We start from the raw sequence: 23,365 nt of genomic DNA on the forward strand, positions 1-23,365 counted from the left end.
ACGTCAACATATTCTCGTAGCAACTCAATCAACCCTTTTTTCACAAACTCTTCCAGGAATGCCCCAATCTTCACTTCTCAAACACAATCTTCAGACCCCAAGTTGACTGTTTCCAGGTTCTCAAGATGTGGCTGAATGATCTTCTCTATGTGCTCAAGCAGACGGGTAATCTCATCAGGAATCTCTTCAACATCATCTTCATCTGCCTCAAATACAGGGAACTCAAAGTTGGGAGATGGTGTTGAATCATTATGTTCAATGGGTTTGATCAACCTGCATAATGATTTTGGATATAAAAGAGATTTTAGAATTCAAACAAGGCAAATCATTATGCAGATGAAAAGATTGATTTTATTCTCTTTTCAGGGTTTTTTGTGATCACCAATTTCATGCAAAAAGCAAAAAGTTAAAATAATTTGGAAAAACAAACATTTAACATGAATTTATTGAATGCCTATCATTGTATTTATATGTGCCAACAATGTCATCACTTCTCCTTTTGGCATGGGAGAAGGGTTTTTAAACAAAAATGAACATTACGTGGACTTATGGACAACTGTTGGAACATCAATAGCAACCCAATTATTACAGACCCCTCCAGGGATGATAAAATTGCTAGAATCTTCCTCAGTGTCATCTTCCACTACAGCAGCTGCCTCTTGTTCTTAGACCGTGTGGATGAAACCACCACTCTGAAACAGGCCGTGCTTGTTGGAAGTGCCTGAAGAATACCCTATGCCAGCCCGAGATTTATTGTCTTCCAACTTGATCATTTGTCCTAAACCAGTAGTTGCGCCATGCTCAATGGCCAACTTCGCATCATTGTAGGATGCAAATGAAGAAGTTCCTTTCTTAGAAGGCTTAACAATAGATAAAGCTTGGAACGGTGTTCCAACCTCATCCTCAACATCAATGTGAGAAAAGGAAGATAGATGGCTAACCAAGAGAGCCTTTTCTCCCCCTACCGTGACCAACTTCTTGTTCTTCACGAACTTTAACTTTTGGTGTAGGGTGGATGTCACGACGCCTGCCTCGTGAATCCATGGTCTGCCCAACAAATAGCTATATGATGGGTGGATATCCATGACCTGAAAAGTGATATGGAAATCACTAGGTCCTATCTTGATTGGGAGCTCTACCTCGCCAATCACAGTCTAACACGATCCATCAAAAGCTTTGACGACCACTCCACTCTGCCTCATGGGAGGTCCCTGGTATGAAAGTTTCGCCAGAATGAATTTAGGCAACACATTCAGCGATGATCCTGTGTCTACCAGCTCATTAGATAAGGCATCATCCTTGCAGTTCATAGAGATGTATAGTGCCAAATTATGTTCGTTTCCCTCCTCGGGGAGATCAGCATCACAGAAGATCAGGTTCTTACTAGCAGTAATGTTTACAACAATTCTATCAAACTGTTCTATGGTGACGTCGTGATCCACGTACGCCACGTCCAACACCTTCTATAAAGCTTCACGGTGTGGTTCAGAGTTCATCAACAAAGACATCACTGATATCTTTGAAGTCGTTTGTAGCAGCTGATCTATAACATTATACTCGCTCCTTTTGATGAGCCTTAGCATCTCATCACAGTCCTCTTTCATCATGCCATTCTGGCTAGCAGGGACAGGAGCTCTAACAGCAGCGGCAAGTCTGTCAATAGCAAGTTCCAGATTCGGAGAAGAAGAAGAATTCCCCATAGGACGGACGACACTATCAACAGTATCAGCTCTTCTGGGGTCAGCCTGGGGTTTCGGCGGCGCCGAGAAAACACGACCACTGCGGGTCAAACCACTGACATCAACAATATTCACAACAGAAGTGGAGGGTAGAGGCACCTCCTTCCCATCTTCTAATGCAACAGCATTATAACGATAGCGAACAACCTCGTCAGAAGAGTATGGAACAGGGCCAGCTGGTTTAATGATGAGAGTAGGAGAAGCCTTCTGCTTGCTGCCATCGTATCTGACAACAACAGGCTCAGGTATTCAGAATTATGGCGATATCACATTGACTTCGTCCTCACCACGATACTGAAGTATCTCGATCACACCATGATCTAGCATTTCTTGGATGTCTTTTCTGACTTGACGACATCCTCTCTCATTGACAGTGCATACGCGACAACTGTCATGGTCATGCACATAGTGACTGTATCCACACAACAGTCTATGCATCTCGACCAAAGATTGTCGGATATGGCTGACATATCTGACCTTGTATTTACCAGGGCAACCCTGAACCATGTTAACAGCAGATTTCCCATGCTCGGGCAATGGGTTCTTCTTCATGTTAGGACCTACGTCCTCAAAAAATAGAATACCACTTCTAACAAGGTCTTGAACCTTGGTCTTGAGAAGGTAACAGTTCTCCACATCATGTCCGGGAGCACCGAAATGATAAACACGGTGAAGTTCGGGATTATACCACCACTGAGGGTTGGCCGGTATAGCAGGCGGCGCAAAATGAGCACTGGTAGCAGGCACGGTTGAGGCAGCAATCTCTGAAATGACCGTTCTGTGTGGAGGAGTTGAAGGCGTTGGAGAAGATTGGCTTTGGGCGGCCAATAATGACTCCATCAGGGCAGTCAATCTTGCCACTTCCTCCTTCAGTTCTCTGTTCTCTTGCTCGAGGTGATCCATTAGCTTTGATGAGCTGGCTCTGGTGTAGTACCGGTGCGTCAGCTTGTCTTCAAAATAAATGAAGAACACAGAGTTAGACCACTGGACAAGAAGCCCTGGAACAAAACCTGCTTATGCACATGATGCATGCAATGCTTGTGCATATGATTTTATTTTTAATCAGAGGAACTTTTAGAGTTCTATTTGCAAATATTGGAAAATATTAATCATTTAGACATATATGGAATAATCATATCAATAATATATGGAAAATGTTTTACACCAAAGAAGTACAGTTTTGGTAACCAAATACAATACAAGAGAGAAGGAAAATGAACATCCTATGGAACCCTAGAAACAATCGTCCAAAGCTCTCGAGATCGGAAGATAAGCTTCACGAAGCCTCTTCACCTCTCTCTCATAGGCTGCCTCATATCTGCCTTCTCCTTGGCGAGTTGATCGTACTTCCTCTTCCAAAACCTGGAAGACTGAGGAAGAAGAGAATTCACCACATCATCAGGCTCGTCGATAACCTGATGCTCCAAAAACTCTATCAAAGCATCCTTATCTCTAAGCTGCTGAAGTAGCTCCCCTCGCTCAAGGACCCAAGCATGCGAATGGTCTTCATCTCTCAACTCCTCTACTCCTTGGTTAGGGAGGGTTAAAGGCCCAACCATAACCATAGGTGTAGGTCTCGGGTATTCATACGACATGCGGTACTCAGAAGCTCTCCTCCTAACCCACGAGGTATAGGGTTCCAAAGCAATACAATTCTTCGGACCAAGCTCTTTCCTTCCCTTCCTATGAATCTTGTGCCAAGCGCGGACCATCCTTCCCTTCAAGTTTTGGGGATCTTTACCCTCTTGAAAGAACACACCTTCTAACAAAATGTTATTAGGTTTATCCTTTAAGGGGAACCCAAGCTGACGACGTGCCAAAACAGGGTTGTAGCTAATCCCACCACATGTACAAAGAAGAGGCACATTGGAGAATTCACCACAAGAATCAATAATCTGCACACCATCATATACACGGTTATACCAAAAGATATCATCATTAGTGAGAGACATAAGTCTCTTGGACCACCGTAGACATCCTTTGTTCTCCTTGAAGGCGAGCTTCTGTGGCAAGTGCGAAATAAACCACTTGTACAACAGAGGCAAACATCATACGATGGTACCACCACCCTTTGCATTCCTCATATGCAAAGAGAAATAAGTTTCACCCAACAGAGTAGGAACAAGATTAAGAGTAGAGAAAATCCTAATAGCGTTCACATCCACAAAGTTTTCGATGTTGGGGAATAACACTAACCCATAGATGAGAAGTACAAATATGGCCTCAAAGGCGTCCTCACTCATGGATTTCCCAAACATAGTAGCTTGAGCAATGAGGAAATCAGATGGGAGACCTTGAGTTCCACCCTTGGTAGTCATATGAGCACTAACAACAAATTCATCTATATGCAACAGATCAACAATCTCTTGAGAAGAAGGAACTCTCTCCAAGTCACTGAACGACAACTGGTCTAGAATAGGTATACCCACAATATGGGCATACTCCTCAAGCGTAGGCAAAAGCTGGAAATCCGGAAATGTGAAGCAACGGTACAAGGGATCATAGAACTGCACCAACACACTCATCTGACCTTCATCCACCCGAGTAGCAAGAATAAATAGAAGCTTCCCATGACGAGCCTTGAACTCCAAGGGATCTAATACATAGGATGTCAAACTCCTTAACTCTTTCAAGTTGGGTTGTCTGAAACTGTACTTCTTCGTATTCCTTCTTTGCTTATCCATGTCTGAAAATTTGCAAATACACCTCTTAAGTTCCTTGAAAATTTTCTCATTGTTGATGATATGGATGTGTATGAATGCATGAATGCATGGATGCAACAATCACACTCAAGGATCAAGCAAAACACACCACACAAAGATCACAGGATGGATCAAGTCATCCTTAATATCAATCATTCATTTTGGTGAATTATGGTTTACACCTTATCAACACCCAAGTTCCATTGATATTAAGGATACACAAGAACGGATCAACCATGAATCAAGGGTTTGTTGCAAGTCACGGGCATGGAGTCTCGGTTAAGAGCCATCCAAAGGGAGTGTACTATGGTTAAACCTGACAATCATGTTCTACAAGAGGTTCCCATAGTCATCATCCCATCTTTCGGATATTATCGGATAAACGACTACTTGTCATACCCCGATTTTGGTCCTGAATTTTTTCCTTTTTTTTTCATTTTTATTTGGCACTTGGCCTAAAGTTCACTTGCATACATTCATGACCAAAGGCAACCGTCCATTCCCAAATCTATATTTTGTGATAAACATTGGTTATTATTTAGCTTTTTGATCATGATGCTTTGTGAATACAAATTGGGTTTTAGTTATTTGATTTTAATTTTCAATTTTAATTTAATTTCAAAGTAAATCTAATTCCAAATTTCAAGTTAATCTTAATTGTGTTTTACTAATGATTCAAACTCTAATTGATTTTAATTTCCAAATAAATGTTAGAGTTGATATCAAAGTAATTTTAACAAATTATAGATTAATTTGATTTTAATTGGTTTTATTTGGTTTTTATTTTATTTTTAATTGACATTGTGATTAGTCTCAGGTTATTTCTAAAATCCATATCCATTTTTATAACCAAACATGATCCATCTTCCATCCATAGTTCATCTCAAATCAAAATAGCACATACACACATTTCATAACATTCAATAATATTTAGCTTTCAAGCATTTCCAAAACCATATTCATACATACATGTTTCTCCCATATGCACGCCCATTTTTACAACAGTAAACCATATTTCACCAAGTAAAAGCATCCTAATTACAAACCATGACTCATTCAAACCAAAGCCATTGCTTCATTTCACGGACATTTGATTACAACGTTTGAAACGAAATGCAAAATTCAAACCAACACATTCACATTTCAAAGATGCTACAACCTTGGGCAATTCCCGAAATTACAGCGGATTCTCATTTGTTACATCCAATTTTCAAATTCACAAAATAGAACCTTCATGACAATACAACACAAAAAGCTAACACAAATAATCCTAGCTACTAATCCTAACCATGGCCATGCTCAAAAAGCCGTTTACAAGCCAAACCAAGCATGCACAGCTAATTATATTTGGGGCTGAAATGAATTTGGTGTTAAAAACAGCTGTTGTTGATATGTGTTCAAAATGCAGAAGGATGGAAGATTTTATTAAGGTCTCCAATTTGACACCTGAATACGATGTGTGCTTACGGACCACCGTTATCTCTGGATTTAATCAAAATTTGCAGGAAATGCACTGGTTGATATGTACATGAAATGCTCCTGCAGCACTTCAAATGCTGTGAAAGCTTTTAGAGGGACAACATCACCAAATGTCATCTCTTGGACTTCTTTGATTGCTGGTTTTACAGAAAATGGATTAGAAGAAGAATCTTTCCAGTTGTTTGTTGAGATGCGAGCAGCAGGAGTACAACTAAATTCCTTTACACTGTCTACCATTCTTGGAGCTTGCAGCAAAATGAGAATTCCCAACTTGACAAACCTGCGGCGGAAAGAAATGAAGAAGAATGAAGTTTGTAAGAAGAAAAAAAACCAAGGTAGCTTCAAGAGATAATGCCTACTTACAAGTTTTGACAATCAAAGAGAGTGCTCAGACGGAGTTGGCTAAAGATTCTTCAACAACAGCAGCAACAATGACCTGAATTGGGTTCTGGTCAGTAAGCAAATGAATAATTTCCATGGCATGCCTGATGATCTTAACAGCCTTGAGCTTCTTTCCATTGTTCCTACCGTGCATCATAAGAGAGTTTGTGAGCCTCTCCACAATAGGGCACTGAGCTTCCCTAAACCTCTTCACAGAGTATCTACCAGCAGTGTGAGGAACGTATGCGGCATGTTTGGATGCCGCAACTCCAATATAATCACTCAAAGACACATCAGAGAGCTGGATATCGTCGAATCTCCAGCGGTTAAAGAGTTTAACGTCGATCTGTGATGGACCTGAAACGACAATATCGGGTTTTTGAGCAACTTCAGCCATTATGTGTGAGAATATTGACAGGAGAAAACAATAGACAGAAAGCAGTAATTAACAATGGAGTTTGTAAATGGGAGAATCCAGTTTAGTGTTAAATTTATTCGTGATGCCAAGAATGGGAAATTTGGCGAAAGAGTTTATTATTTTGTGATTTAGACGGGTTTATCAAAAGCTAGTACCTTTGGGGATGTCTCTGTTGACTTTGCTGATTATGCAGAAGCTGCGAAGATTTCATCGGTTTCTCTTCCCATCAAGAATTCTCATTCTGATGCTGTCTTGCATGTTTCGATCCAGAGACTACAAGAGAATAATGATAAGAGAGAGGAAGAGGAATGTGAAGATATGAAATTAAAACCGAATGATAAGAGCTTAAGGACTTACTTAAGCAATGAAGATGCGGTTTCCCGCACTAAAAGTGATTCTTCTGAAATTTCACAGGATGTGTCTGGCAATGGAAACTCAGAAAAAGCTGGATTGAGTGCTGATTGTAGGACGTCTAGTGGATCGGACATTACATTGTCAAGTTCCGACGGAAGCTCTGGACTTGATACTCCCCGAGAACTTGGACTAAGAAATACCAGCATGCATCCCGCAAAAAATTGGCGTTCCTGCAGTACACCATGTTGCCTTAACCAACAGATGCAAACTAATCCTGCATTTACAATAATCAAACATGTTAGTGATGCGAACAAAATCCAAGTCATGACTAAAACAGTAAACCAAAAACCACACCATTGCCACGAGCTTGCGTCAACCGGATAATGAACCGTTGATGAGAGCACTGTCAAAGCTGATCTACCTTAACAATCCCGACCTGGTCTTATTTGTTGGAGAAGCACTTGTTGGCAATGATGCAGTTGATCAACTTTCAAAGTTCAACCAGAAACTGGCTGATCTCGCCTCATCTCCTACACCTAGATTGATAGATGGGATCTTGCTCACAAAGTTTGACACTATTGATGATAAGGTGGGAGCTGCACTTTCAATGGTTTACATATCTGGAGCTCCAGTCATGTTTGTGGGATGCGGACAGTCTTATACCGACCTCAAGAAACTCAACGTCAATTGTGAAGACGCTCCTCAAATAAGTTGCAAAACTCTTCTCTTCACCTGTGACCTGTCACAAATGTTTTAGTTTGCAATTACCTTGATGATCCTGGTTAGGCCAATACTCTGTAGGCCAAACTATGTGGCTATGACTTTGGATGCAGTTTGCTTTGTACAAGCCTCCATCCTAGAAACTTCCTGTCCAAAACAGATCATACATCAAATGGTCATGCACAAATATAAATGACAAACCAAACTAAAGCATAATAATCTACAATTTAAATCTTAACAGCCTTACATCAAGCCAAAAATGCAACATTACCACAGAATCCGTTTTATATTACACAGTTACCTATAGAGAGAACTTTGAAGGCTTTGATATTATTGCATCGCTGATGTGGAAAGGCGCAGAACAACGATTCAAGAATAATAAGCTCATGTTGAGGAGCTTGTTTGAGGTCTGCTAGAGATGTACATGCTGAAAAGGAAAGCGACTCATGGATGATAACCGGTGGAAGATCTATGCTGATCCAAGGAGAAAGGCATATGTTGTGCAGAATCTCTTGACAAATCTTAGATAGCTTCCTAGTAGAAATCACCCAAGGCTTGTACTGTATTGTTGCGAGGTGCCAATAAGGATCTCTTAATTGAGGTTGAAAGGAACCTACAGGATGCTATGTCTGTTGCTAGGAACATGATAAACCATCCAAAACTTGTTCTTTGAGGTGGTGCTGCAGAGATGACCGTGTCGGCTGCTTTGAAACAGAAGAGTTCTTCTGTTGAAGGCATAGAGAATTGGCCATATGAAGTTTCTGCCTGCCAAATTAAAATCAAGAAAGATCACTTGTAATACAAAATTGTACATTGAGAGGATGCAAGCAGACCATTATTGAATCAGAGAGAGGTACTAGGAAGCTCACCGTTTGGTTATTCCGTAACTAGTCTGCAAGTGAGCATTGTAACCGGCACCGTTTCTGCAGCAATTCTCGCCTCCGAGCAAATCAACCAAAGCCACGTGAAATCCATGCTCCCAAGCTCACTGTTTTCTCCTGCAAGCATTAAACTACACATGAATATTCCGGTTTTCACTGCAGTAAAACACGATTAATTAGTCAAAGCTGTTAAATTCCAAGAAAATATCCCAATTTGGCATAGGGACAGAAATGAAGAAGAAAGCACGAATTCAGAATACCGTTTTCGGTTTTAGCATTAAACAGGCCAATCCAAACTGAGCACATCAAAGAGGATTTTTGCAGGATGCTCCTTTGAACACCAAAGACACCATTTGAAACCCTAATCAGCAGAGCATAAATAGGAGAGAGCGAATCAGTGTGAGGGACGGAAAAAAAATTAACGGCGAAAAGATTTCAAAGAGCAAAACCCTAATCCCAAAAATAAAAGTAAAAAGCCAGTATTGGAAGAGAGGAGGAGATAGATTCGAGCTCATCTGATTCATTGTCGTCATAAAAGGTGAGATTTCCGCTTGATGTTTTTTTTGAACCGTGGATTTACGCTCCTTGGTTAACGTTTGAGCATTTGAGATGGAGTGAGTTGAGCGATTGGGAACGGAATGGTGTGCGCTTGTGAAGGAGAGACGTGAGACCTGAGAGGCGTGTGAGTAAGATTGAGGTGAGCGTTTGAGAGGGAGAGGACGAGACTATGTGAGCGAAAACGATGAAGGACGTCTGGGTTTTGGTTTACTGCTTTTCCCATTTTTTTTCCTTTTTATTTATTTTTAAAAAAGAAAAACAACAAACTCTTAAATCATTTAGAAAATTTAGTACGTTTAGTATTCCCTTACTTTTAATAGTGTATATTAAGTTTTGTTTTTTCCCAATTCATTAACTCTAGAACCCAACAGCCAACGGCTGGGTTTTAATTTTTGGTTCCTCCATCATTTATTAGGGTAGTCCAACAGATTTCTTTTTTATTAGTTTTTTATTTTAATTCTTTTTTTAATTTATCTTGGTTTATATATCTAAATTAGTATTAAAATAATAACTAGTCATAGGTGGTCTGGTGGAGAGGGGTGGTTTCTATGGTCTTTAGTGGAGTGGGTTCGATACCCATGTATAGTATTTTATTTCTTTTAACATTTTTTTTTATGTTTATGCTTTATTATATTCATAGTTTCATTATCATAACATAGATTTGTTTCTTTTAATTTCATCATTCATTCAAAACCATTTTAAACTGTTAAAATCACACTTTTCTCGATTCAATATCGAGCCCATTTTCACACCCTGGTAAGTCGATTGCTTTTTAAGCATCGCCGTCAACCTCACATAGCTTACTCTTGGGCTTTCTTACAATGAGCCGGTTCTCTTGCACTTACACTCATGCATTGCATTATTTGTTGTTTGGGCCCGATTTAATTATTTCATGATTTTGAATCCCCATTTGACAAAATGTACCCCACTCCCCCGATGTGTAATAATCTTGTACTGTTTATTTATTTATTTGTTTGACTGTTTAGTTAGATACTAACACAAGAATAAAATCAACCATTTCCAAAAAATACAAAAATATGACTCGATCCAACGTCGAGTATTTTCTCAATAAACAAACCAATTCATTTCTCCCTCCATTCTATTCCATTTCTTTCAAACTTTCACCAAACGCTTGATTCAACGTCAAGCCATTTTTTTCTAATAAAAACTCAAAAAATATTAATTTATAGTTAAGACCTTTTCAATAAAGATGGAAATGGAACGTGGTGTATACCACGCACTCCTGAGACTAGGATTCGAGATGTATATCTCGCCAATCCTAGCTCTCGCCATCATCCAAGTTCATTCACTTTGTCCTCTCGAACTCTCATTCAAATTTCTTTTAAACGTCCATCAATATTTGATCTATGGTCAAGTCATTTTCACAACAAAACTCAAAATACCTAATTCTTACTCAACACTTTCTCAATAAAGGTGGAAATGGAACATGGTGTATACCATGCATTCCTGAGATTAAGATTCGAGACGTATGCCTCGCCAATCTTAACTCTCGCCATCTTCTAAAATTGTCAATGCGGTTTCTTCAAACCCTTTCTCAATTAAATTCCAAATTACTTAATTCCTATCTTAATATCTTTCAATAAAGATGGAAATGGAACATGGTGTATACCGTGCACTCCTGAGGCTAGGATTCGAGATGTATATCTCGCTCATCCAAGTTATCGCCATCACTCAAAATACATCAAACCAGTCAAACTCTTTTTCTCACCGTCGTACGACTAATCAAAAACCTTTTTCATAAACGAAAGGTATATTGTCTTAAGTGATACAAAACAATGTTTCGGCCACGATTGTTGAGTCGAGATAAGTGACGCTTTTCCGAATGTAGATTTATAAATCCGTTCGATGTGTGGTATGCGTCCGCTCCTCATCTGTTTTGGGTAAAACAATGTTTTCGTCGATTAATACAATATAGCTTTCGCTAAAATCGACCAACAAACAAACATTTTTCTACCCAGAACTACGTAAGCCTTGATTTCTCTTTTGAGATACGTAAGAGCAGGATTTTTAAATCTTGTCAGGCCCACTAATAAAAAACTTAGGTTTAGTCCTTCGTCAAAAATCCAAAAACATTCTTTTCTCATCCTTTTTTTCTTTCTTTCCCACTTAATAACTTGAAAAGCCTAACATTTCAAACTAACATTAACGCACACAACTGACCTAATGGTTCCCGTTGAGTACAACGGACGTGAGGGGTGCTAATACCTTCCCCTTGCGTAATCGACTCCCGAACCCTGATTTGGTTGCGACGACCAATAATCATTGTCGTTTTGTCTTGGGTTTTATCGATATTTCCCCTTTCCTTTTTAGGAATAAATAAAGTTCGGTGGCGACTCTGTTCAGTCCATCATTGCGAGCGTGCGATCGCGCTTCGCTTTGAGGTCGTATCCCCATTTTTTCGAGGTGCGACACTACTCGTATTCCAAAAATATTCTCAAGAGAGACTCTTATGAGTGTAATATTACGTAACAATCGTATCAAATCTTACACTTGAACGACCTTCGCACTACGTCCTAAAATAGGCCAAGATGGTCTAGGTAATCTAAGGTCCTTGGCTTCTAAGGCATATATTGGAAAGAGTAATTCCTAACCACGACTACTCGTGTGACATTATTGATCCCAACATAACCTCCACCAAGTGAATGGGCTTGCAAGTCAACTTGCTAAGGAATAACTCCACACAAGTCAACAAGACTATGCCATTCTCCTATCATAAGTGCACTCGAGTTCGGGTATAGAACTCATCTCACAAGAGACCATCAAGCACACAAGAAATTGATATATCAAGTAATTCATACATTACAAACAATACAGTCATCCCAAATTTTGCACAAAAATATGTCACAAAGAATATAAACATACAATACAACAAAAAGTGAAAAGTAGGCAACACCCACTAGGCAAATAGCAACAGTCTTCCCCGGCAGAGTCGCCACTTTTCTGTAGCGGGGTATTCGTTACCTTTAGATTTATTGACTAAATCAAAAGTAAATCACACAATTCGAGTCGCCACCGCACTTCTATTTATCCAAAGGAAAGGTTAAAAGAGAACAAAAACCGAGAAGTTTTATCAAATCAAAAACTAATAAAAATGTCAGAGATCTGGGTAAGGGGGTTTATGCAATGGGAAGGTTTTAAGCATCCAAAACATCCTTAACACTCTAAGGGAACCCTTTTTTATAAATGTTGTAAGGTAGGTTGTTATTTGTGAAAATATTTGTGCAAACATGATTGGGGAGATGAGAAGAGAATATACAAGTTATTTACAATTTTTGTGTTTGAATGGATAAACCCATTGCCTAGTACCATCTTAAAAAGAATAGGATCAAAACCTCGTAGTTCGGGAAAAAAATCTCAAAAGAAGTTGGTGAATTGATTGGTCAAAAGCCTTAAGGTCTTTTGTTATCAAAGGGAGAAAACTCAACCTAAAACCACAAATCCACCATGTGAGGAGAGCTTCAACATGCTAGTGAGGCGTTAACCCTATAATAAGCATGGAAGTCTTATAGTCCATCACTAAGGATACAGGTGAGTATTATATCAACCTCTAGGATAACTCAAACCTAATAGCTAATGTTTATGAAAAGCTTTGGCAAGAGTGGCCATTGAAACCACAAAACAATTGGGTGAGTTATATTTAAAAATGAAAAGTATTCACAAAATAAGGTCAAAGTTGACTTAAGGTTCAATTCAAAATAAGTGGTATGAAAAGAGTTTGAAAAATCAAAAGCATAGTGCTTAGGTTTCTAATTTTTGAAAACAATGTTAATGTTTGCACAAAAGTTGGCTTGGGTTAGAGTGGAGAGAAGAATAGAATGGCTAGGTCCTAAACATGCAAGGATGAGGGAAGAGAAATAAAACCACATTGAAGTTCCCCTCTTGAGATCATAAAGATGATCCAAGTTGCTCCTTCCTTTGGAATTAGCAAGCAATAAGCAAATAACTCAAGCAATCAAGCAAACAATCAATCAAGCTTCTAGGAATCTTCCAATTGGCTTTTGTATCTCTTATCTTGGATGTCCATGACAATGGTTCTTCTAATGGGCTCAAGTTTAGGATCCCTAACACACAAGAACACACAAATCATAAAGTTCCACAATGCAAAAAGAAAGAATGGACAAGAGTGAGTTTATAATTAGGTCCTTTCAATGTCTTCTTCAAGATTAAGCATTCTAAAGGCATGAGGCCTAGTTGCTGTTTGACAATTTTAAAGCATTCTAAAGGCATGAGGCCTAGTTGCTCTTCAAACTCCATTAGCATAGGCAAGGTCCTAAAATCTAAGTCCTTTCTACATTTGCATTGGGTTCACACAAACAAAACAAAACAAGCATAATAGTATATACACAATAATGTGCTAAAGTGAGCAAAAGGCAAATTGCATTAACATAAACATGAGCTCAAGTGAGCAAAGGGCAAAGGCAAGTGAATTAATGTGCAAGAAATTAAATTGCATTAAAGTAAATTGCAAGAATTAAATGCTTGAATTAAAAGTTAGTGATTAGTAGTTAGTGTTAGTGTGCCATAAAGCAATTTAGCGCTATGTTAAGCAATCGTAAGTGGACTAACGTAGTAGTCACACCTATCTGAGGTCGGTCAATAAAACTATAGGCAACAAACACAAGTTAGAGACCATGACTAGTAAGCCAAGCTCCTACAACTTGTCATGCCAAAAGAAAAGAAGAATGACCTTGTATTGATTTAGGTTTTTTGCTTGACCAAGAAGGAACCTATCCTTAATGCAAAGCAATTCACTTGATCTTTGATCAAGATGAATTTGATTTGAATCAAGGAAGGTTAAGCCTCTCATATGTCAAGGCTAACCACCAATCTTTAACTCATTGGTCAAAAAGAAAAAAGAAGAAGAAGAAGAAGAAGAAATGGAAATGTACATAATAGAAATTCAAATGACATAAGCAAAATACATTGACCAAATATGAAACGAATCAACATCAATCAATGGTAAACAAAAGTGAGACGAAGCTTAGAAGTCAAGAAACAATAAAAATATTTTTGGTATTTTTTTGGAATTAAAATAATACTTGAATTAAAATAAACAAATAAAGGTCAAACTTCAAATCCAATTCAAATTAACTTGGAAAAGTCCAATTGGATCATCATAAGTTTAACATGGTCAAACAAGGTTTGACAAAAAAATTCTTCATTTTTTTAAAACAGAAATTAATTTTAAACAATTAAAAAATGAAGAAAAATAACATAATTGAACTAAAATCTCAAATAAATCTCAAATCAATTAAGAAATTGATGAAAATATTTTTCATAGATTCATCATCATTCAAAGATATTAAGAAAATATTTTTGGCATTTTTGAATATTGGAAATTATTTTAAATGAATTAAAAATAACCAGAAAAGAGAAAATTCACAAAAAATATTAAATGGAACCATAAAAAATATTAAAAATTATTTTCAGAAACTAGAATTTAAAAGGGAAATACTGCAATTTGTCTCATATTTTCTGGATTAAAAATGAAGAAGTTATGAATTTTTGAAATAAAATGAAATTAAAGAAAATTGAATGGAAAATCAGAAACTAGGAAAAATCATGGAGCGTCTGATCTTGCCTCATTAAATGACGTGGCTAATCAGAAGGCTAAGAGATGCGCACGCACGGTAGGGTTTGGTCAAATGCGTAACACAAAGTATTAAAACAAGTCATCACAACCAAAGGTCCAGATTAGATCACAAGCCACAGATCCAATGGCCATGGACTCGTCCACGTGGGGACGGTGGTGGAAACCACCGTCTTCTCCGGTGAGACTCACCGTCCGGCCAGAATTTGCAGGTTTTCAACCCTTCATCATTTTGCACGATCCTTATATCTTTGGAAAGCTAGGGTGATGTACATCACCCCTGTGCCATTGGTTTCCACTCAAGATCTCTATATAGAGAGAAATCTGAGATAGAAATTTATGGTGTTCATATTGAACCTGTTCAATTCATGAAATTAAATGCACAAATCAATTGCCTCTCACATGAGGACTTCAGAGGTACCAACAAACACAAGAAATGACCAATATTTAAGGAGTTTCGAATCAAAACAGTTTGAGGGAAAACCTTTGAAGAGCAGCTTTTAAACACTTGATCTACTCCAAATCTTTGATGCAGTGTGTTCTTGAGATAGCAAGGAAGCAAGGTCTAGGAATAAAAGTTCAATGATCAACGAATGAAGTTGAAAATTGAACTTGAAAATTGGAAAAGAAAACTCAGAATTCCTTTTAATGGAGGTTGGGATTTTACTTCTGCAACAATTCAGGCGCCTTGAGGTTGGTTTTTGAAGAGGAATGGAGCTTCTATTTATAGCCAAGCACGCTGCAAGTAATGAAATATTCATGTGCATGTGAAGTTGGGTCCTCCATGCATGGGCCTGTACAGGCGCATGGGAGGCCCAAACTTGATTGGTTTTGCGTGCTGATGATGAAACAAATGATTTTGGACGTGTACATGGCAAGGCAATGTGGTGTGCAAGCAATTTAATCATGTTATGCATAATTGAACACAAATCTTCTCCTCTTTGAAAATACCATTTTCCAAATTGAAACATGGTCATGTGGGTAGTGGTTGGAAAGGTCTTGACATGAGGAACAAATGTTATGTTGAACAAAAATCCATTTGGTGTTGGGAAATTATTGAAAACAAGCCATGAAGTTCAAGGTGCAAAACATGTATATGGAAATTTTGCCAAAATGGACTAACTTCAAGCCCTTCTGTTTCAATGATGCAAGCCTCAAATGACAAAACTTTCAACATCAAACTTGTATATCTTTTCAATACAATAAATTTGGACTTAAATTTTACATCATTTGGATTTTTGGTGAGAAAGTTATGGGCACTTGAAGTTAGACTTTTTCACATTTCAATGACTTTGGTCCAAAGTGACCTATAATGTTTTGTATTATCACATGTGTTTCTTTTAGGATTATGAAATTTTGTCCAACATAAAAATTTAAGTAGAAATCTTAATATTTACAATGAATTTGATCCCACCTCAAAATCATAAAAAATGAATAAGTTAGGTCCTTGGGAAGTTGACCCAAAATTAGGGTTTCAGTCAAAATGACCTATAATATTTTGAAATGAATGATGACCTTCCAAGCTTAAAATAATTTTTTGATGAACATGAAAGTTTTTAATATGGTTCTTAAAAACACTTTTTATCTTGGGGTCATCTTCATTTGACAAACACATCAAAAGTTAGGTCTCAGTGGATTTCAAAATAGTCAAATGAATTGACTGATCAACTTCTCAAGTCCAAACTTCAAATCTTGATGAATTAATGATTAAGGACACTCACATAGGCACATATATGCATAAAATGATGAGTGAAAGAACTTTCCTTGATTGTATTTGATCATGGGTTGAGGTTGCTTCATGAGTAAGGCACAGTCAATGTACATCTGAATTAGGGTTTCCTTGGGAAACAATCCTCAAGCCCTTTGTGTTATCTTGATCAAATTGACAAGTTGAGATACTTGGGAGGCATATATGATGATTTAGAGCTTTGTGAACCATTGTCATGCTTGCTTTCAACTTCATCTGGCCACATCAATAAGCATAGGGGCCTCCTAGGAGCCTTGGATCACATGATTGCTAAAGCTACAAAACAAACAATGTTAGTGACATATTTTTGTGCTTTTGGTTAGTAAACAAAATAAGAAAAGCAATAATATACAATTCAAACATGCTTGGTGGTCTCAGACCAACTCACACAAGTCCCAACCGTAGGGTTAAGGAGCCAAGATGCTATGATCCTTAAGGAAAATGCGATGTGCAATGATATGATGCCATGAGAGATCTTAGGGTCAAAATTAGGGTCTTACAGATGCCCCTATTTAAGTTCATTCTAGCTGGAGAAGTGAAGGTTAAAATCTTCGTCTCGACGAGGTAGAATGGGCTTAAATAATAACAAAGAGACGAATTTTGGTCCCTAAGAGACCTCATGATGCAAATGTATGTATGCACAAGTTAATACTCTGTGGGGGATATATGTCCACAAAGGAAAAAGAAATCAGGAGAAACTGAAAATCCATATGAGTAATACACTTATAAATGGGACAGAGACTCTGGGACTTTACTGGGGAATAAAGGGGATAAAATGCGTGAGCAGGTCACGATTTGAAATTTACTGAGAGACACGAAGGGATTCCATGAAAATAAATCAATGGGCTAGTGTTATTCCCCAACATCGACAACTTTGTGGATGTGAATGCTATTAGGATTTTCTCTTCTCTTAATCCCGTTTCGACTCTGTTGGGTGACACTTATTTCTCTTTGCATATGAGGAATGCAAAGGGTGGTGGATCCATTGTGTGTTGTTTGCCTCTGTTCTACAAGTGGTTTATTTCACACTTGCCTCAGACGCTCGCCTTCAAGGAGAACAAGGGATGTCTACGGTGGTCTACAAGACTTATGTCTCTCACTACTGAGGATATCTTTTGGTACAACCGTGTGTATGATGGTGTCTAGATTATTGATTATTGTGATGATTCTCCAATGTGCCTCTTCTTGGTACATGTGGTGGAATTAGCTACAACCCTATTTTGGCTCGCCGTCAGCTTGGGTTCCCCTTATAGGATAAACCTAATAACATTTTGTTAGAAGGAGTATTCTTTCAAGAGGGTAAAGATCCCCGGAATTTGAAGGAGAGGATGGTCCGCGCCTGGCGTAAAATGCATAGGAAGGGAAGGAAAGAGCTTGGTCCGAAGAATTGCATTGCTTTGGAACCCTACACCGCTTGGGTGAGGAAGAGAGCACTTGAGTACCGCATGCCATATGACTATCCGAGACCTACCCCTATGGTTATGGTTGGGCCTTCAACCCTCCCTAACCAAGGAGTAGAGGACTTGAGAGATGAAGACCGTTCGCGTGCTTGGGTTCGTGAGCGAGAGGAACTTCTTCAGCAGATCATAGAAAAAGATGATGTGATAGAATTTCTGGAGCATCAGGTTATTGATGAGCCTGATGATGTGGTTACTTCTCTTCTTCCTCAGTCATCCAGGTTTTGGAAGAGGAAGTATGATCGACTCGCCAAGGAGAAGGCTGATATGGAAGCAGCTTATGAGAGAGAGGTGAAGAGGCTTCGTGCAACTTATCTTCCGGTCTCGAGAGCTTTGGACAATTGTTTTTAGGGCTCCATAGGATGTTATTTCTCCTTTCCTCTTGTATTGTATTTGGTTACCAAAATTGTATTCCTTCTTTGGTGTAAAATGTTTTCCAAATATTATTGCTATGAGTATTCCATATAAAAGATTGATATTTTCAAATATTTGCAAATAGATCTTCACAAAGTTCCTCTGATAAAAAATAAATCATATGCACAAACATTTCATGCATCATATGCATAAGCAGGTTTGGTTCAGATCTTGCTCAGTGGTCTAACTCTTTGCTCTTCATTTATTTTGAAGACAAGCTGACGCATCGATATAGCACGAGAGCTAATCTTCCGAGACTGATGGAGCATCTAGAACAAGAGAACCGGGAATTGAAAGAGGAGGTAGCTAGGCTGACTGCCATGATGGAGTCAGTGCTGGCTGCCCAAAGCCAATCGTCTCCAACTCATGCAACTCCTCCCACGAGGACGGTTATATCTGAGGTAGCTTCCTCAACTGTGCTTGCTGCAACAACTCACTTTGCACCATCTATGCCAGCCGGGTTCCCGTGGGGATCCCCGCCAACTTTGTGCCCGAGGGTTTTGCCCTAACTCTCGCTTCTCTGTCGGTATCTAGCCTGGTCCTTTCTGTGCCACCTCCCGTTGTGCACACTTTACCAAGAGTTGAAGACACCATCTATCATTCTGAGCCATTTGAGGGCCCAAATGTTTATGAAAAGATGGATGAAATGAAAGACCAATTCCTTGAGTTGCGCAAGGAACTGAAGACTCTGAGGGGTAAAGACCTCTTTGGTAAGAATGCTGCTGAGTTGTGCCTTGTGCCCAACGTCAAGATTCCTGTAAAGTTCAAAGTACCTGACTTTGAGAAATACAAGGGAAATACTTGTCCTCTCAGCCATCTTGTGATGTATGCTCGCAAGATGTCGACGCAAACAGACAATGATCAGCTTCTTATCCAAGATTTCCAGGATAGCTTATCCGGTGCTGCACTCAAATGGTACATGGGTCTGGATAGTGCGAACATCCGCTCCTTCAATGATCTTGGCGAGGCCTTCGTCAAGCAATACAAATACAATATGGATATGGCTCCCGATAGGGACCAACTGAGGGCAATGTCCTAGAAAGAGAATGAGACTTTCAAAGAGTACGCCCAGAGATGGCGTGAGTTGGCCGCTCAGATTATGCCACCCCTTAAAGAGAAAGAAATGACAAAGATCTTTTTGAAGACTTTGAGTTCTTTCTATTATAAGAGGATGATTGCTAGTGCTCCCTCGGACTTCACCAAAATGGTGAATATGGGAATGAGGCTAGAGGAAGGAGTCCGTGAAGGACGTCTGTCTAAGGATGAAGGCTCTTCAGCAAAGAGATATGGGAGCTTTGCGAAGAAGAAAGAGGGAGAGGCACATGCCGTATCTTCCCATATTAAAAGAAGGCCCTCTATTAAGAGGAAAAACATGTGTCCCACCGTTAGCCAACACCAGGTAGCTCATATAGTGCCTGCCTTTAGAGAAGCTCAACATCATCATCAACAACAACATCAACAATATCAACAACAACATCGTCCACAACAACAGGCCTACCGGCCTCGAAACAACAACACCAACACCAACTACGAGAGGAAGAGGGTAACTTTTGATCCGATTCCGATGTCATATGTTGAACTCTATCCATCTCTGATTGATGGAAAATTAATGACTCCATGTGACCCTCCCACTGTACCGACCAACCCTCAGTGGTGGTACAAGCCAGAATTACACTGTGTATATCATTCCGGTGCTCCCGGACATGATGCGGAGAATTGCTATCCCCTGAAGACCAAGGTTCAAGACCTTGTGAGAATTGGGATTCTGTTTTTTGAGGACATAGGTCCTAATGTGAAGAAGAACCCATTGCCCGAGCATGGGAAAGCTGCCGTGAATATGGTCCAGGGTTGCCATGGCAAATATAAAGTCTTGTATGTCAATGATATTAGGCAATCTTTGGTCGAGATGCATAGACTGTTGTGTGGATACAGTCACTATGAGCATGGCCATGACAAGTGCCAGGTATGCACTGTCAATGAAAGAGGATACCGACAAGTAAGGAAGGACATCCAAGAGATGCTGGATCAGGGAATGATCAAGATACTTCAGAATCGTAACGAGGATGAAGTTGATGTTATTTCCCCTGTTTTCAGAATACCAGAGCCTGTTGTTGTCAAATATGATGACAGCAAGAAGATGGTTTCTCCCACTCTTGTGATAAAGCCAGCGGGTCCTGTCTCGTATTCATCAGATAAGCTTGTCCCCTACAGATATAACGCAGTAATGCTAGAAGATGGAAAGGAGGTGTCGTTGCCCTCAACTTCCGTAGTGAGCATTTCTGACGCCAATGGTGTGACCCGCAGTGGTCATGTTTTCTCGACGCAACCGAAACCCCACGAAGATGTTGTGAGAACTGTTGTTAACCCTGCCGGTCCCGTGGGGACTTCTTCTTCGAATCCGGCACTTGTTGTGAAGGGTGTTGACCCTGCTGTTGTTGATAAATCTGTTAAAACTCCTGTCCTGGTTGGCCAGCATGGCATTTTGAAAGAGGACTGTGATGAGATGCTAAGGCTCATCAAAAGGAGTGAGTACAATGTTGTTGATCAGCTGCTACAAACTCCATCAAAGATATCAGTGTTATCTTTGTTGATGAATTCTGAGCCACACCGTGAAGCTTTGTAGAGGGTGTTGGACGTGGCATACATGGATCACGATGTCACTATTGAATAGTTTGATAGCATTGTTGCAAACATAACTGCTTGTAACAATTTGAGCTTCTGTGATGATGATCTTCCCGAAGAGGGAAAAAACCACAATTTGGCTCTACACATTTCCATGAATTGCAAGGATGATGCCTTTTCCAACGTGTTGGTGGATACAGGATCATCACTTAATGTGTTGCCAAAATACACTATGGCTAAACTTTCTTACCAGGGGCCTCCATGAAGCAGAGTGGAGTGGTAGTGAAAGCTTTTGATGGATCGAGGAAAACTGTGATCGGTGAAGTAGAACTCCTGATCAAGATTGGACCTAGTGATTTCCATATCACTTTCCAGGTCATGGATATCCATCCATCATACAGCTGTTTGCCTTGCAACCCATGGATTCACGAGGCAGGCGCCGTGACATCCACCCTACACCTGAAGTTGAAATTCGTTAAAAACAAAAAGTTGGTGGTGATAGGGGGAGAGAAGGCTCTCTTAGTTAGCCATTTATCTTCCTTTTCCTATATTGATGTTGAGGATGAGGTTGGGACTCCGCTCCAAGCCTTATCTATTGCTGAGCCTTCAAGGAAAGGACCTTCTTCATTTGCTTCCTACAATGATGCTAAGTTGGCCATTGAGCATGGTGCAACTACCGGTTTAGGAAAAATTATCAAGATGGAAGATAACAAATCCCGAGCTGGCATAGGGTATTCTTCAGGCATTTCCAATGAGCGTGGGCTGTTCCAGAGTGGAGGTTTCATCCATATTGTTGAAGATCAGGAAGCTGCACCCATTGTTGAAGAAAATGAAGAGGAAGATCTGGGCAACTTTGTCATCCCGGGTGGAATCTACAATAATTGGGTCACTGTTGATGTTCCAACAGTTATCCATAAGTCAACGTAATATGTTCATTTTGTTTGAAAACCCTTCTCCTATGCCAAAAGGAGAAGTGATGGCATTGTTGGCACATTTTGATTAATACAATGATATTCATTCAATAATCACGTGTTAAATGTTTGTTTTTCCAAATTATTTTTCCTTCTTTCTTTTTGCATGAAATTGGTGATCACCATAAAACCCTAAAAAGAGAATAAAGCTAGTTAGAAAGATGGAAATATTGTGCCTGTGCCTAAGAAAGATGGAAAAGTCCAAATGTGCATGGACTATCGAGACTTGAATAAAGCTAGTTAGAAAGATGATTTACCTCTACCACATATTGATATGTTGGTAGACAATACAACTAAATTCAATGTCTTCTCATTTATGGATGGATTTTCCGGTTATAACCAGATTAAAATGGCACCCGAGGATATGGAGAAGACAATATTCATCACACCTTGGGGAACATTATGTTATCGAGTGATGCCCTTCGGTTTGAAGAACGCCGGAGCTACGTATCAACGAGCTATGACTACCTTGTTTCATGATATGATGCACAAGGAGATCCAGGTGTATGTTGACAATATGATTACAAAGTCGAAAACGGAAGTTGAACATGTAGAGCACTTGTTGAAGCTTTTTCAGCGTTTGAGGAAGTACAAACTCTGCTTGAATCTGAACAAGTGTACATTTGGAGTCCGTTCCGGCAAGTTATTGGGCTTTATTGTCAATGAAAGAGGTATTGAAGTTGATCCTACCAAGGTCAAAGCAATACAAGAGATGCTTGCGCCCAAAACTGAGAAGCAAGTTCGAGGTTTTCTTGGCCGCTTGAATTACATTTCGAGATTTATATCCCACATGACTTCCACATGTGCGCCCATATTCGAGCTCCTCCAGAAAGATGAGCATCATGATTGGATCGAGGATTGCCAAAAAGCCTTCGATAGTATCAAAGAATATCTGTCTGAGCCTCCGATTCTGTCTCCGCCTGTTGAAGGGAGGCCATTGATTATGTACTTAACAATGCTTGATGACTCTATATGTTGTGTATTAGGTCAGCAACATGAATCAAGCAAGAAATAATATGCTATATACTACTTGAGTAAGAAGTTCACTGATTGTGAGTCTCGATACTCAATGCTTGAGAAGACATGTTGTGCTTTGGCTTGGGCTGCTAAGCGCTTACGCCAGTATATGTTTAATCATACCACTTGGTTGATATCAAAAATGGATCCAATCAAGTATATCTTTGAGAAGCCTGCTTTAACTGGGAGGATTTCCCGTTGACAGATGTTGTTGTTTGAGTATGATATTGAGTATCGAGCTCATAAGGCTATTAAAGGCAGTATCTTGGCTGACCACTTGGCACATCAACCAAT

General features: G+C 39.4%; 1 protein-coding gene across 1 annotated transcript; it reads right to left on the reverse strand.

Moving 5' to 3' along the window:
- Window positions 1-6,308: 6,308 nt before the first annotated feature.
- LOC127094050 (40S ribosomal protein S5-like) lies at window positions 6,309-6,705 on the reverse strand. The gene has a single exon (XM_051032921.1). It carries the CDS (start codon window positions 6,696-6,698, stop codon window positions 6,309-6,311), a length of 390 nt encoding a protein of 129 aa, XP_050888878.1. The 5' UTR covers window positions 6,699-6,705.
- Window positions 6,706-23,365: the final 16,660 nt, after the last annotated feature.

The sequence above is a fragment of the Lathyrus oleraceus genome, chromosome 6 (assembly GCF_024323335.1).
Source record: "Lathyrus oleraceus cultivar Zhongwan6 chromosome 6, CAAS_Psat_ZW6_1.0, whole genome shotgun sequence".
NCBI lineage: Eukaryota > Viridiplantae > Streptophyta > Magnoliopsida > Fabales > Fabaceae > Lathyrus > Lathyrus oleraceus.

Coding starts and splice junctions, on each gene's coding strand:
- LOC127094050 (XM_051032921.1), bottom strand. CDS start 6,698: ATGGCTGAAGTTGCTCAAAAACCCGATATTGTCGTTTCAGGTCCATCA.